We start from the raw sequence: 14,705 nt of genomic DNA, 5'->3' as shown, positions 1-14,705 counted from the left end.
GCCCATCCCTTCCAGCTCCCAGCCTGCTCTCTCCTGGGTCCTGGAGGCCTTAGATGAGGGCCAGGGCCCCTCAGTCAGGAGACACAGGGCCCAGGGCCACCTTAGGCTTGCCCTCCAGCTCACCCTCTACAGCCCTGCCCCGTGACCTTTCCAGGGTCCTTCTCTGCCCCGACCTGACCGGCGGGTCACTCCCACCACGGCAACCCCTTTGCCCTGGGGTTTTCTCTCTCAGAGCCACCGCCACTGCTTCGGCTCACAGCAGCACAGTTTATTGGGGTATTGATATGGGAGGGAAGGAATCGTCAGCTCACGTGAGCTCCTGAATCTCAGGGGAATAAAGACACTACGTCTGGTCCCATGGTTAGTGGCAGGCAGCATTAGGATTCCAACCCAGGTCTGCTGAACCCAAAGCCCATGGCATAGACCCTATAACTTCTGGGCTCCTGGGGGCTGCCTCCGGCCTCCCCAGAGAATGACAAGGCTTGTGCAGCCAGTAAGTGGCAGGGTGAAGATGTGCTTATTGACCCATTCATGATGAAGGGGATTGACAAGTCCTCTGGGCCTGCTGGAGCATCAGATGTAGGGCTGTTGGATGCCTCACGGGCTGGTCCCAGGTTTTCCTTGTGCACAAGGTCCTCCACTGCACACCTTGGCCTCAGGCCTCAGGTCCCCCATGACACACAGCCCTGGGTGAGGGTGCAGGAGGCCCAGACTCACCACGACCACAGGCAGGCATCTGGCTGACATGGGTCCCTTCTCAGGCTGGTTCCAGGTCTGGTATACCAGATGGGCCAGTCTGGAGGCTGCCTGAGCCTGTGGGAGGGCCTGAGACATCTCCACAAGCGGAAAGCAGGAAGGAGGGTGGGAGGGAAAGACGGCACCAGCCCCGTGCTTCCGTCTACACTCACGTTCCCACGTTACCACTCATATGCCTGCCGCTTGCTCATGTCTTCATTGACTCATCTGTCCACTCATACATTCATTCGGTCCTCCGCCTCTTCCCTCTCTTGTGCCCGCCTCCCAGCCTTCAGGCACCACACACCCACTAGACCCCGGGCACACTCATCCTGAGTGATGTCGGGGCCATGGCTTCAAAAAAGAATGAGACATCGTGGCTCTCCTCCGGGAACTCAACTTAGGCTACTCATCAGAGTTTAGGATGATCCTCTCTGCCCTGCACCCTTTTACAGGTGGGGAAACTGAGGCACAGTGAGGGTAAGTTCTTTCACTGAGTAAATGGCAGAGCTCAGAACAGAGCCCGTATCTTTGAGCTGCCGTCTGGGCTCTACTTCCACAGTAGATGATAGGGTTTGCCTCTCCTGTGCAGCACTACCACCAGCCCGCTAGCCACATTCACAGGGCACCTGGAGCCCCATTCACACAGAAGCCCCCATGTGGCCTGGCCTCTAGGCCTCTGCCCTGGGTGGGGCTAGGCAGGGGGCCCAGGTGCACCATTTCTAGGTCCAGGAGAGCTCTCCTGTGCCCACCCCTTCCCCTCCTAACAGGTCAAGTGCTCCAAGGCAACCCCTGGGTTAACTTTCTCCTTTTTGTTCCTCTCTCGTGTCTCCCGACTCTAGGGAGATGAGGGACCCATGGGGCCACCGGGGGCCCCTGGCTTGGAGGTGAGTGTTGCTGGCTCGGGGGAGGTGGGATTTGTCAATGCTGAGCCAGCTGTGTGCAGGTGGGCAACATCTGGGTGGTGCTCCGGAGAGAAGTTGTCAGTCAGGGCCTTGGGCCCCCCCAGGGATGGAGCTAGGACAGACCCCAGAGGAGAGAGACAAGGGGCAGGAAACTGTTCTTGTGCACCTACTGTGTGCTGGTGCTTTGCGCATCCATTTCCGTTCATTTGATTCTCCTGTGAGAGAGACAGTGCCTTTCTTGGTTTCATTCAAGGCCCTCACGGCTCAAAGAGCGAAGGGCTTAGCCCAGTATCTCATAGCCAGGAAGCGAGGATGCCCTGCCTGGAAACTGACTCTGCATTCTCTCCACTGCTGCAAGTGGCCTTCCAGAAAGAAGGTGGATGTCCCGCCCCACCTTCAGTGGCGATTGCATAAATTGGCAGTTTGTGGATTTTTTTGGTCTCAGGACCTCTTTACGTTCTTAAAAATGATTGAGGGGCTTCCCTGGTGGCGCGGTGGTTGAGAGTCCGCCTGCCGATGCAGGGGACACGGGTTCATGCCCCGGTCCGCGGAGCGGCTGGGCCCGTGAGCCATGGCCGCTGAGCCTGCGCGTCCGGAGCCTGTGCCCCACAATGGGAGAGGCCACAACAGTGAGAGGCCTGCGTGCCGCAAAAAAAAAAAAAAAAAAAAAAAAAAAGAGATTGAGGACCCAAAATGCTTTTCTTTGTGTGGGTTACATCGATATGAGTACTTAAAACTGAGAAACTTTGGATCAATTCATTCAAAATTAATTACAAACCTGTTTCATGTTAATAAAAATAATAGTTTTTTTAAAAAAATAGTTATATTTTCCAAAGCAAAATCATCTAATGAAAAGAGTGGCATTGTTTTACATATTTTGCAAATCTCTTTAACGTCTGGCTTAATAGGAGTCAGCTGGATTCTCCAGTCTGCCTCTGCGTTCCATCTGTGGATGATACCATGTGTCGTGTAGCCTCTGGAAAACTCCACTTACATTCATGAAAATGAGTGACACGGGCAAATGACAGCTTAATATTCTTATGAAAATAGTTTTGACCTCCAGTGAAATCTCCAGTGAAAGGGTCTCAGGGACCCCCAGAGGGCCCCGGACCACACTTTGAGGACCACTAGTGTAAACTCTCCATTCCCCCTGTGTCCTTTATCTTCTGTTCCAGTCCCTTCCTTTTCCTCACTCCTTGAAAGCAGGTTTCATCATCCCCATTAGCAAACAAGACCAGCCGGGGAAGGGGGACTTCCCAAGGTCACACAGCTGTAGACCCTCCCTGCATCCCCAAGGACAGTTGACAGCCTAGAGACATAGGGGCTCTGCATCCCTGCCCCCTCCTGGCTTCTCTCACTCACCTCTCCCTGTTGCAGGGTCAACCCGGCAGAAAGGGGTTTCCCGGAAGGCCTGGCCCGGATGGCTTGAAGGTGAGGGGACCTGGAAGTGACTGGGCAGGGAGGAGAGAACGCCTGGGGAAGAGAGGAGAGCGGGGAGCCAACCTGTGAGGCCCTAGGATGACCCCTGAATCCCTGGCCTGTTGTGAAAAAGGGAGGAAATGGTCCCCGTTTATCACAAAGTATGTATGGCTAACGGAGAGGAAAAAATGGATAGAACCTCAGTGTCTCCCAGTGGGGCAGCGTTCAAGTAATGGGGTACAATGTAGCCACCAAAGATGGCGTGCTGGAAGACTTTACAAGACGGGAAATTGCCTGTGCATTGCGGGGGTGCGATGGCGGGGGGTGTAGGAAGCAGGTCACATAGTGGAAGAGTGCAGGATGAGCCTGTGGCAGGGGCTGGTTACACTTGTTCCCGAAGGCTCAGAGCAAAGGCTGGAATGTGGACGGGGGTTATCTCTGGGTGGTGGGATTACAGGAGATTGCCATTTTCTTCTCTGGGCTTCTGTATTTTCCCCATCATGTACCGTAAACATGCATTTCATTTATTAACAGTTTTTTTTTAAGTTATCAAAAAAGAACTGGCCCCAGTAGGAGAATATGAGCCTCAACACATGGGCAGCTTCATGCCTTTCCAGGCACTCCCTTTGAAGGCTGGATTTCCCCAGCCGTCCTGGGCAGGGATCACTGGGCCAAGCTTACAGCTGGGCAAGCGCACAGAGAGTGAGGGCAGAGCTGGGGGACCCAGGCTGTCCACGTCCCCTCCCCTCAGGGGAAATGGCCCCCGTGTCTGTGTCTGTCTGGCCCCTCCGGGGGTCCCAAGTGTGAGGTCTGTGGGAGGAGTTGGGGTGGAGGCTGAGGCTCGCGCCGGGATCACGATGCGCCACATCCATTTGTAAACCAAACTCCTGGCTGGTCCAAGCTCACGTCCTGCCCTCTGAGGTGTCGGCCTTTCTCCCTCAGACACCAGCTGTCTTTCTGTAGTGGGAGCAGTGACATAGCCTGGGTGGATTTATCCCGTGGGTCTGCTCACCCGTGTGGCTATGGCTGCAGAAGAAGCAGGAGCCGTCCCAGCAGACAGACGAGGCTGCGAATGGCCACCTGGTATGAGAGCTGGAAATAGCCTCGGAGACAAATGAGTCTGATTTTCCTTATTTGTAGCTGGGGATGCCAAGCCCAGAGCAGAGACGAGACCCACCAAAGTCACTTGGGAGCTGGTGGCAGAGCTCTGGTGGGTTGGGTCCAGTACTCAGGCGCCCTGACTTCCCAGTTCCCTGCGCATCCTGCGGTGGGGCAGCCTGGTGCAGTAGGAATGGGGATTTCCATCAGTCAGACCAAAGTTCCAATTCTAGCCCTGCTTCCAGCTCACTGTGTGACCTCCAGAAGGTCGCTTCACCTCTCTGAGCTTCCGTTTCTATCTCCACAAAATGGGTTGATGAAGAGCCCAAATGAGATCCAGATCTCGTGCCAAGTAATCTGCCCAGGGCCACTCCGAGGGAATGGTGACTGGGGTCATCCCTGGGGTCATCCCTGGGGCCAGAGGTTCTGTCCCAGTATCCCTTGACCCTGCCACTTGTTTGGAGTCTCCAAGGCCAGACTCTGGAGTTGAGTTTCCTGGTCCATCCCCACCGGTGGGGACTAAGGCCAGTCAACTGGGATGTCCCCCAGGAGGCCTAGACTCCTGTCACCCATGCCAAGTGACCCTCCTCTGTTTCTCTGCAGGGAGAACCAGGCGATCCTGGACGGCCGGGGCCCGTGGGTGAGCAGGTGAGTCACTCCTGTCTTGGAGCATATCGGCTCCCTTTACTGAGCGCTTACACTGTGGGAAGCACACACACGCACCTCATTCATCCCCATCCCAGCTGGAGAGGTAGGTTCGCTCATCTTCCCCTTTCATTGACACGGACAAACTCTGGCTCTGAGGGAGGTGAGGTCACTGAATGAGAAAGCCATGAATCTCAGTCACAGCGGCCACGCCCCACGGCCTGATTCTGCAGATGTTCTGGGGGCATTCGCCCAAAGGCATTACGTGACTTTGCTCCCAGAACGTGAAAAGTGGAAGAACCCTTCACGGTCGCTGTTCGTGATCAATTTAACGGGGAAGCTGAAGACCAGAGAAGCAGAGCCCCTTGCCAGGGACTCTTGGTCCAGGCCTCCCTAAATTATAAAGAAGATGAAATTCAAACCAGTGGGTCTGGATTGTTGGGAAGTCAGGTCAGGGTCTGAAGAGGAGAGGAGGCGACAAGTGGTCACTGAGAAGGAGGTCCAGCGCCCTCGGTGCTGGAGGCTGCTGGGTGGATGGCCGGCCTCAGTCCCCACCTCTGCAGCCCCGTGCCTCCTGAAAGCTTCACCTCTGGGCTTGTAGGCCGGGTTGGAAGGTAGCAGTCTCCTCCGCTCCTTTAAAGGAGGACCCCACTTTCTGAACCCTGTGAGGAGCTGCCTCAGGCTGGAAGGAGCAATGATGCTGGGGACCCAGAAGAATTTGTCTCCACCGAGAAACACCGTCAATGGCGTGAGAGTCACACGCATGATGAGCTTCCTCACCAGGCCTGCAACATCTGTTGGGGGGAAGAAAGGAACTAAAGCAGGGGGAGGACTGGATTTTTGAAACCTTTCCAGTGTTATTCGAGTGTATTCTGTGGGAAGCCTGGGAGTTTGGAAGGGCGGCCGTGGCCTGGATGTATTTCCTCATTGGAAAAAAACAGGCAATACGTTCAGCAAATTTAATTTCATAGTTATGCTCATGGTAGGGCCCTCGGGAAATAGATACTCGGAATCCTAAGATGGCAGGACACAAAGAGTCCTTAGAAATCACTCTCTCCTGGGGTCCTAACCTTTTTTGTGCCTTGGACCCCTTTAGCAGGCTGGTGAAGGCCGTGGACCCCTTCTCAGAATAGAGAACTTTTAAATGCAGAAAATACAAAACAAAGGACTACAAAGGAAATCAGTTATATTGAAATACAAATGTGACAGTATGTTAAAATGTGATCTCCTCAAAGATCTGTTTCTTTATTCTTGCATGAAATAACGAGATCTAACAGCGGGTCCAGTCATGACCTCAATTTTGAAGTGGTGACAAGCCTTATTGATACATTTTGAACTCTGCAACAGTGATCGTAATGTGACATGTAAATATCTGTGACCATTACAGGTGCTGTGGGTTTGTTGCCTACACTCATATTTGCTAAATTTCAACTAGGTTGGTGAAAATAAAAGTTGTAAGTTTTCCCATTCACGTTTATGGACCACCCCTGCCCTCCGCCTCCCAAAATCCATCCGTGGAGCCTTACAGGGACCCTAGGTGAAGAACCCCTGGATCCTGGTCCATGTTGGCAGGCTGGGATTCATGGAGGAGAATGGGCTTGACTTAGATGCCCGAGTAAGGTGGTGGCAAAGCTGGGGCAGGAGGAGTGGCAACCTGGCCTGGGCAGCCCCGGGCTCACTTGTTCAGTAGAGCCCTCAGCTAGCTGCCCGGCTGGCTGAGCAGGAAAGAGAGACCTGTCTGAGCCCTGAGGCAGGAGCCCAGTGGCTGCCATTAGGCATGCGGGGTGCCATGCCTACTGTTCCCTTGGCCCCCTCCCGAGGTGGGAAGGAGCAGGCATTTCCTGTTCATGGCAGAATCAGAGGATCCCCAGGAAGGAGTATAAGGACCTCCTTATAACCACAGTGTCTGCTGCATTTATTGGGTACCTGTTAGGTGCCAGGCTCTGTACCAAACACTTTCCGTACCATCCCCGGCAACCCTATGACTGTCGGTGGTATTGGCCCCGTTTTGCAAATGAGGAAACCAAGGCTCTGAGAAGTTAAGTAATTTGCCCGAGATCTCCCAGGCGGTAACATAACCATCAGAGCCCAAGATGACACTCAGGCCTGCTGGATTCCCATGACCTGCCCCAAAGAGTCTAGAAAACCCTTGACCTGAGCTCTTGCAGTTTTCCAATAGCTACTTAGAGTGCAGCCAGCCTGCCGGGCCCTGTCCCAGGTGCTGGGTGCACAAAGATAATTACAAGGCATGAGCGTTGCCTTTAAGAAGCTCTGTCCGGGGGGGAGACCAGGCCTCTAAACACCTAACCCTGAGATGTCTAGTCCAGCAGAGGACCCACGACTGTCTTGTTCCCAACTGCATCCTCAGCACCCAGCAGAGAGTCATATGAGAACAGGGAGGGAGGGAGGAAAACCCCCATAGTCGACAACAGGCCTTTATCTGTAGACTGCATAAGGACTGGGCCAGCCTCCTCCCCCAAACCAGGGACTCAGATCCCGTCTGTGCCATGCCCACTGTAGGTGACAATGTTGCCCCCCTGCATGCCCTCTTGCCAGCTGAGAGGAGCCAACTGTGCCCACAGCTGTCAGAGCTGCTTCTCCACCAGCCCCCCCAGGTGGAAGCCCTGGGCCTCAGGGGCAAGCTTCCCTGGACCAGCCTCAGCTCCACCCACGGGACAGGGTGCCAGGATGTTCCGGGACAGTGCCCCAGTGGGGACAGGGTGTCCTGGGATGGGGGCGGGGAATGGGCTCTATGGCCCTTATTCATTAGGATCCCGTTTGGCTTCTTCATTGAAGTTTATGACCTGCCTGCCTTCCAGGACCCAACAACTCATAAATTTAAAGTAGCTATGAAATTTCTGTTTCTCTGGGCCAGTTGGGCAGGGGCCTCTTAACAGAGCAGTTTTTATTCCCTTTACTCGGCATTCTCTAGATGTCTGACTGCTCCCTTGTGGGGACCTCTGTCTTAACCCCGTGCCCTTTTAAAACAAATTAGAATAGGAAGGGAGGGATACTTGGTTATTTTCTGTGACTTATTAGCCATGATCTCATACCTTGAACCTCACCCCTCTCACCTCATACTTCAACCCTGAAGGGTCTATGAACTCAGGGAGCTAGCCCCCCATGTAGGGTGATGGTGTTGGAGTGCCAGGCAGATCTGTGCCCTGCTCATGGCCACACGTGTTGGAGTGACTGACAGGTGCATGGGCTTTGGAGCCACACAGACCAGACTTGAATCCTAGGCTGCAGCCACGGGACACACACAGTCCTGGTCTGAGCTGCTACTTTAAAACTGTCTCTGAGCCCCGCAGAGCTGACCCTTTGGAACTGGATGCTTTTTCTTCACTCTAGCTGCCTGGCAGGTGGGCCAGCTTCACTGCCTGAGTGTACAACTTCGGATCTGTTTCTGATCAGGTTCAAGGTCTCATTTGTTTCTGGATACAGTTTGGGGACAGGGAGCAGGTTTTTTTGGGGTTTTAAAATTTTATTTATTTATTTATTTATGGCTGTGTTGGGTCTTCGTTTCTGTGCGAGGGCTTTCTCTAGTTGTGGCAAGTGGGGGCCACTCTTCATCGTGGTGCGCAGGCCTCTCACTATCGTGGCCTCTCTTGTTGCGGAGCACAGGCTCCAGACGCGCAGGCTCAGTAATTGTGGCTCACGGGGCTAATTGCTCCGCGGCATGTGGGCTCTTCCCAGACCAGGGCTCGAACCCGTGTCCCCTGCATTGGCAGGCAGATTCTCAACCACTGTGCCACCAGGGAAGCCCCGAGGGAGCAGGTTTTATGGGGCAAATCCACTCATCCCTCAGTCTTCCCGAGTTCTCCCAGAAACTCTTGGCTACAAACCTGGGCTCTTCCAAAGCCACTTGTGCACCCCTGAACCACACTAGACCCCCATCTGCTGGAATTTTCCTTAGCAGAGAAGAGAGTGGGCTCTGGGCTGGGAATTGCCTGCCTTCTGGGGTTACACCTCTAACTAAGCCCTTCACCCTCACTGAGCAAGAGCCAGTCACCTGCTCCTGGCAGCAGCGCGGCCTGCAGCCACCTAGAAGAATCCTGGAACACAGAGGCCAGTTATCACCCAGTGGAGTTAAAAAGAGCAACAGGAACCACAGTGTGTGTGTGTGTGTGTGTGCGCTTTCAGAAAGGAGAGGAAGCCTTTCACAAGACAGTAAAAAGGCCTTCACTTCCCAGATTTCAATCAGGTCTTTTTGGCAAGGGCTGTTAGGGTGTTTCTTCTATCCCCGCCAACAGGTTTGTTTCTCTCTTTGAAACAGCCCCAGAGCCCCGAAAGATGGGGACAGATTTCTCACAGGCAGGCCCCTTCCCAGCACCGCTGAAGGACCTTCCCCTGCCCCGCCCCCCTATCCCACCCCCTATCCCACCCCCTCCCCAAAGGTGGCTGCCTCCCAGCTTCTGGCGCAGGAAGAATGTGTGGCTCTCCCAGGGATGCTGGCAGCAGCCCCACTGCTTGGCTCTAAAATCAGAACCATCTGGTGGAGTGCAGGAAGTCAGGACAGTGCCCAAAGAGAGGCAACTCTCTCCTCGGTGGCAGCCCCACGCCGGCTGGATTACCCGGCACGGGGCAGGAGACACGGGGAGACAGCTCCAGTGGAAGGGAGATGTGGGCGAGTTGCCTTTGAAGCTCAGCACATCTCTGAATTCACGTTGCTTCCTTCTTTCTCTTGCTTTTATACACATTTCTTATAGGGACTTCTGGGATTCATTGGTCTGGTCGGGGAGCCAGGAATCATGGGAGAAAAGGTAAGTCATGTTGGTGGGAATATCTAGGCAAATAGAGCTTGTGTTTTGAAATTTTTAAAAGGTGAAGGGGCCAGTTGCCCTGGGGGTGTCAGGCCTCCCTCCCTGGCCTCTCCTCGCTTCCCTGGCCTTCCAGACCCTCAAAGAGCCATTGTTCCGTGTCCCAGCATCCCCTGGGGCTTCCGCCGTGCCCTCCTGCCAGCATCCTCAAACACAGTTAGATGTCTGTGTGACAGCCATCTACGTGGTCTGGGCCGCTCACAGCTGCACGCTGGCACTGCGTGGGGCTGGCAACAGAAGGAAGCAAAGAGTCATCTTTCAAAAAAGGAGCCCAGTTCTTTAGTTTGCCTTGTTAATGCCAGCAGCTTTGTTTTACAGACCAGATAACCAAGGCTTCAATAGGGGAGGTGACTTGCTCAAGGTGACCCAGATAGGAAGTGGCAGAGCTGGGATTTGAACCACATTCAGTTTCCATGGCCACACTTTGCCCCACGTTGGCTGCCAGCCCATAGCTTGTGGCTTCCCATTTCCCTTGGGCCCTTGAGGGGAAGGCTTATCTGATTCCCCAGGAAGGCGACCTACGGGAGTTGATATTATTCCCATTGGATAGATGGAAAGACTGAGGTCCTAATCTGGCCCCACCTGGCTTTCCAGGCTCATCCCGTGCCTCCCTCTTATCATTCCCTGTGTCCCAGACCTTCTGGTCACCTCCTCCTCCTCCTCCTTCTCTTTCTCCTCTTCTTCCTCTTATTTTTTTAAATTTAACTTTTTTTTTTTTTTTTTTTTTTTTTTTTTTTGCGGTACGCGGGCCTTTCACTGCCATGGCCTCTCCCGTTGCGGAGCACAGGCTCCAGATGCGCAGGCTCAGCGGCCATGGCTCACGGGCCCAGCCACTCCGCGGCATGTGGGATCTTCCCGGACCAGGGCATGAACCCGTGTCCCCTGCATCGGCAGGCGGACTCTCAACCACTGCGCCACCAGGGAAGCCCCAAATTTAACATTTTTTTGAAGTAATTATATTCACAGGAAGTTGCAAAAAATAGCACAGAAAGGTCCTGTGTAAGCTTCACCCTTTTGCCTCCATGGTAACATCTTTGATAACTTCAGTGCAATATCAAAGCCATCTCTGGCCTTCTTTTGTTGCTCGAATGTTCCATGTCCCTCCTCACCTGCAAACCATTACCCATGCCGTTCCCTTGGCCAGGTACACTCTTCCCATCCCCCTATCTTTGCCTAGATGACTCTCAGTTATCTTTCAGCATTCTGAGGAAAGCCTTCCCCACCACACCCCTGCACTTGGGGGGTCAAATCCCCTAGTGAAACACCTTAGCACCAAGACCCACTCCCTCACTTCACTTACCCCAGTTTGCATCTGTTTTGGTGATTTGTGTCAGTCTCCTCGTCACACTGTCTCACTCCGTGTGAGCAAGGTCTGTCTGTTTCTACCCACCATAGTGTCTTCAGGGTCTAGCACATCATGCCAGGCACATAGTAGATGCTCAAGAAATGTTTGCTGGCTGTGCGGATACGAGAAAGAGGGCTTCACACAAATAGAGCCAGGATCCAAACCCAGAGCCGCTGCCTTCCGGCCATAGCTCTGTCTGCTACACCTGCCATCTCTGCCCCATCTCTCTGGATTGGTCAAGAGAGACTAAGTTGCATCTCTGATTCTCCAGCATCTCATCTGGGTTGGAGCAGGGGGTGAGGAGAATAAAAGAAATGCCTTCTATTGCCACCTCTGCCTTAGCAAGCCCAGCCCAGGGGATGCCAGGCCTACTAAGGACCACTTAACGTGGGCCAGGATCAAAGGGGATGACGTGTTTAGCACATCCTTGATCTGGACCATCCCTGCCCAAGGGAAGCCCACCGTGTGGCACACCGCAGTGGATGCTGAGGCCTCCTAGGACTTGCTGGGGTTCTTGGCTTCTGCTGACTGAAATCCCAGGACTTCCCCCTCCCCCTGTCACCACCCTGGGTGATGTGGCTATAGACCTTGGACAAGTCCCTGCACCTGTCTAGTCTCTGGAGTGCCCTCTGCACCCTCTCCCCCATAGAGCCACCCCACTGCCGTGACCTCCCTGAATTGCTGTCTCCATCACAGGGTGACCGGGGCATGATGGGACCCCCAGGCGCGCCCGGACCCAAGGGGTCGATGGTAAGGAGCAAGTCTGCATCCTCTTGCCCTCTCCTGTCACAGCCGCGGTGACAGCTCTGCTCTCCCCTGCCTGCGTCCGCGTACCCAAGGCGTTCACGATGACCGGCTCCTTTACCTTCCAGGAGGCCCTGGGCTGGGGCTGAGCCGCGGCCGAGGCAGTACTGCAGAAGGAAGAGGCACCTTCTGGAGCTGATGCCTTCTTTTTCATCTCTTTCTCGGTAGGGTCATCCTGGAACTCCAGGTGGTGTTGGGACCCCCGGAGAGCCCGGACCTGCGGTAAGCAAAGCCCTCATGTTCCCTGAGCTCAAACCCACTGTCGAGTCATGGTGAGGAGTCCAGGTCCCAAAGTCAGACAGACCGGGAATCCCAGCTGCCCCGCTCCCCGGCTGTGTTGTCAGGGCAGATCATTGAACTTCTCTGCACCTAAATTTTGCTCATAGGAAAAATAGATGAAATAATCATGGTCATGATAGTGTGATTGCATGGGTGAAACGAAACCAGGCAGCTAATGTTCATTACATAGGGGTGGTCATTGCAAGGGAGTATCATGGTCATTGGCACCTCCATTGCTTTGTTCATTCACTCAGGAAATACTGTGTCACATGTGCCACTCCAGGAGCTGCCATCAACAAGGCAGAAAGCTGTCCCTGCCCTTTAGGAGCTCGTATTCTGGTGTGGCGGAGAGAGAAGCCAGTAAATAAGGGACAGCTGCTATGGAGAAAGCAGGGAAGGAAATAGGAAATGAAGGCCCAAGGATACAGGGGTCCTGGGCTTCTCATGGTGACTGAGGCACCAGGGATATTCCTGAGGATCCCAAGGCGGGGAGGTGGGGGAGGCGGGGGGCTGGGGGGAGGGTGTGGCCAGGAGCACCCAGATTCAGGGGTCCTTCCTACTCCCCCGAGGGTGAGGTAGGGTTGGGGGCTGGGTGGCTCTCACCCTGAGCACGTGGAGCTTCTGGTCCCTCCACCTGTGCTGATGGAGGTCGGAGGGAATCGGGGCAGGGCACTCACTTTGGCCAAGGCTGAGGCTCAAGGCTGGGAGCTCACTCTGGGGCGAGAGGATCGGGGGGTGGGCTTCAGGCAGGTGGAAAGGGTATGGTGGGAGGGGGACCGGCACAGGCAGGATCCCGGGGCAAGCCTGGAGGGTGATGAGCTCAGGTGCCTTCACAGGCTAGACTGAGGGGGTCCCTGGGGTCTGAGGAAGGAGGGAACGGGAGCCTTCAATGGTTTGAATCCAAGGGAAGTGCGCCCACACCAGTTCTCTGAGCCACTTAGGGAAGGAAGGCCAACTCAGTTCCCAAACTTTTCTGTGCACCTGCCGTGTGCTGTGCCCATGCTCAGTCCTGGAGTTGCAAAAATGATATAAAATAGATCCTGCTCTTGAGATTCTCACTGTCTAGTCCTCTCACTCATGAACAGACTTTTACTGAGCACCTACTATGTGCCAGACAGTGCTAGGTGCCCAGGGTAGGGCCAAAGCCAGATAACAAGGATGCTAGGGGTCTATCGTCCAATTCTGGCTGTGCCCCTGGATCTCAGCCTCCCTCTAGGCTTTCTTCCTCCCGTGTCCAACCTCCTCCCCATTCCATTTCCTCAGTGCTTCCATCTGTTGAATGGTTTGGCTCCGACTTAGTGAAATCAGACAGTGAACTGCCGTTTTCAGATCCCAAGGTTGCCATTGACCCTCCTCTGTTGCAGTGTGGGGCTGGGCCCTTGGATCTCTTGGGGATCCTTTCGGACAGGCAGCTGCCCCCAGTGCCACTGGGGAAGCAGGATAGCGTGGAGGTCCAGAAAGCTTCAGAATCAGACACATGTGAGTCAAATTCTGGCTCCCCCTTTACTAGCTGTGTGATTGTTGGCAACATTTATAGCATCTCTGAGCCTCAGTTTCCCCATCTGAGTCAGCATAATGCCACCTTCATTATGAGATTGTTGTGAGAAATAAATGACACCGTGCATGATGTAATGCTTAGCAAACTACCTGCATATACTAAGTGCTTAATGAATGGTAACAATAATAATTACTATCACTATTTGTTAGATATGATAATTACCGCTATTATTAGTAAGACTGTTACTATGAAAGTGACATTTCTGATGGTACCGTTCACGTCTGATTGGCATTTTCCACTTTTCCAATCACTTTAACATCCATGTTCTCCTATAGTCCACTGAGGTCAGCAAGGTTATTATCTCCATTATTTGGAGAGGAACAGTCAGGTCCCAGGACCACCAGTTTCTGACCTCCTCTCCCTTTGAGAGAGCTGACAGCAACCCTTTACTGAGGACCTTCCAGGTCATTTCATCTTCCTAGCAACTCTAGGAGTCAGGGACTCTTCTCATACCCATTTTATAGATGATGAAACTGAGGCCGAAAGAGTTTAAGTCACTTGCCAAAGGTCACAGAATTAGTTAGGTGGCAGTCAGGATTTGAACCTAGTTCTCTGGTGGAACAGTGTGCTCTTTTAAGCACTCTACTGCCTCTGAGTTGAGACTTGGCTCCTGAAATTTCCCAGTGACGCATTGCATGCCTTCTGCAGTCTGAGATCCCTCTATAAAATGGTCCATTCTCACCCAGTCTTCATGTTCTCCCTCACCCGGGAGTCAGATCTGTCTTTTCAGGGGGCCAAGCCCGGGTCCACACCCTGCTTGCTCTGCTGACAAGGGATCAGGTTGGGACCCAGCGCCTCACATCAGCCCTTTAGCAGTTGAAAGGTCTGTGCCCCCTGAGGCCCTGGGAAGAGAGAAATGGGAGCAGAAAGAGGCGTTTTTCCTGAGGCCCCAAACTGAGCTGGGCCTCTCCCTGGTATTCCGAGGGGGGGATGAGGCCGTCTTTTCTTGTAAAAGGAGCACGCCCAGTCTGAGAATCCCACGGAGCTGGGAGGCTCCTGCAGCTGTTGGAGGGGTCCTTGGCCAGCCATGCGGCTAAGACGCAGCTTGATGTGTGTAGCTGGGGGCTGGAACCTGGGGAGAGAAACCAGGCAGCGAG

The 14,705-nt window shown here is 53.9% G+C and overlaps 1 protein-coding gene across 1 annotated transcript in view; it reads left to right on the top strand.

The window, feature by feature from the left end:
* The window catches only part of COL27A1 (collagen type XXVII alpha 1 chain), a gene marked incomplete at its 5' end in the record, with an annotated part of 145,297 nt that overhangs the window by 79,660 nt on the left and 50,932 nt on the right, over positions 1–14,705 (top strand). The window contains 6 exons of the mRNA XM_079706055.1: positions 1,578–1,622; positions 3,018–3,071; positions 4,761–4,805; positions 9,512–9,565; positions 11,664–11,717; positions 11,940–11,993. Coding sequence (XP_079562181.1) covers positions 1,578–1,622; positions 3,018–3,071; positions 4,761–4,805; positions 9,512–9,565; positions 11,664–11,717; positions 11,940–11,993 — 306 coding nt within the window. The remainder of the gene's footprint in view (positions 1–1,577; positions 1,623–3,017; positions 3,072–4,760; positions 4,806–9,511; positions 9,566–11,663; positions 11,718–11,939; positions 11,994–14,705) is intronic.

This window comes from Hyperoodon ampullatus, assembly GCF_949752795.1.
Source record: "Hyperoodon ampullatus genome assembly, chromosome: 6".
In the NCBI taxonomy this organism is placed as follows: domain Eukaryota; kingdom Metazoa; phylum Chordata; class Mammalia; order Artiodactyla; family Ziphiidae; genus Hyperoodon; species Hyperoodon ampullatus.
The sequence above is the reverse complement of the archived record's forward strand: the minus strand, read 5'-3'. Positions and strand labels throughout refer to the sequence as shown.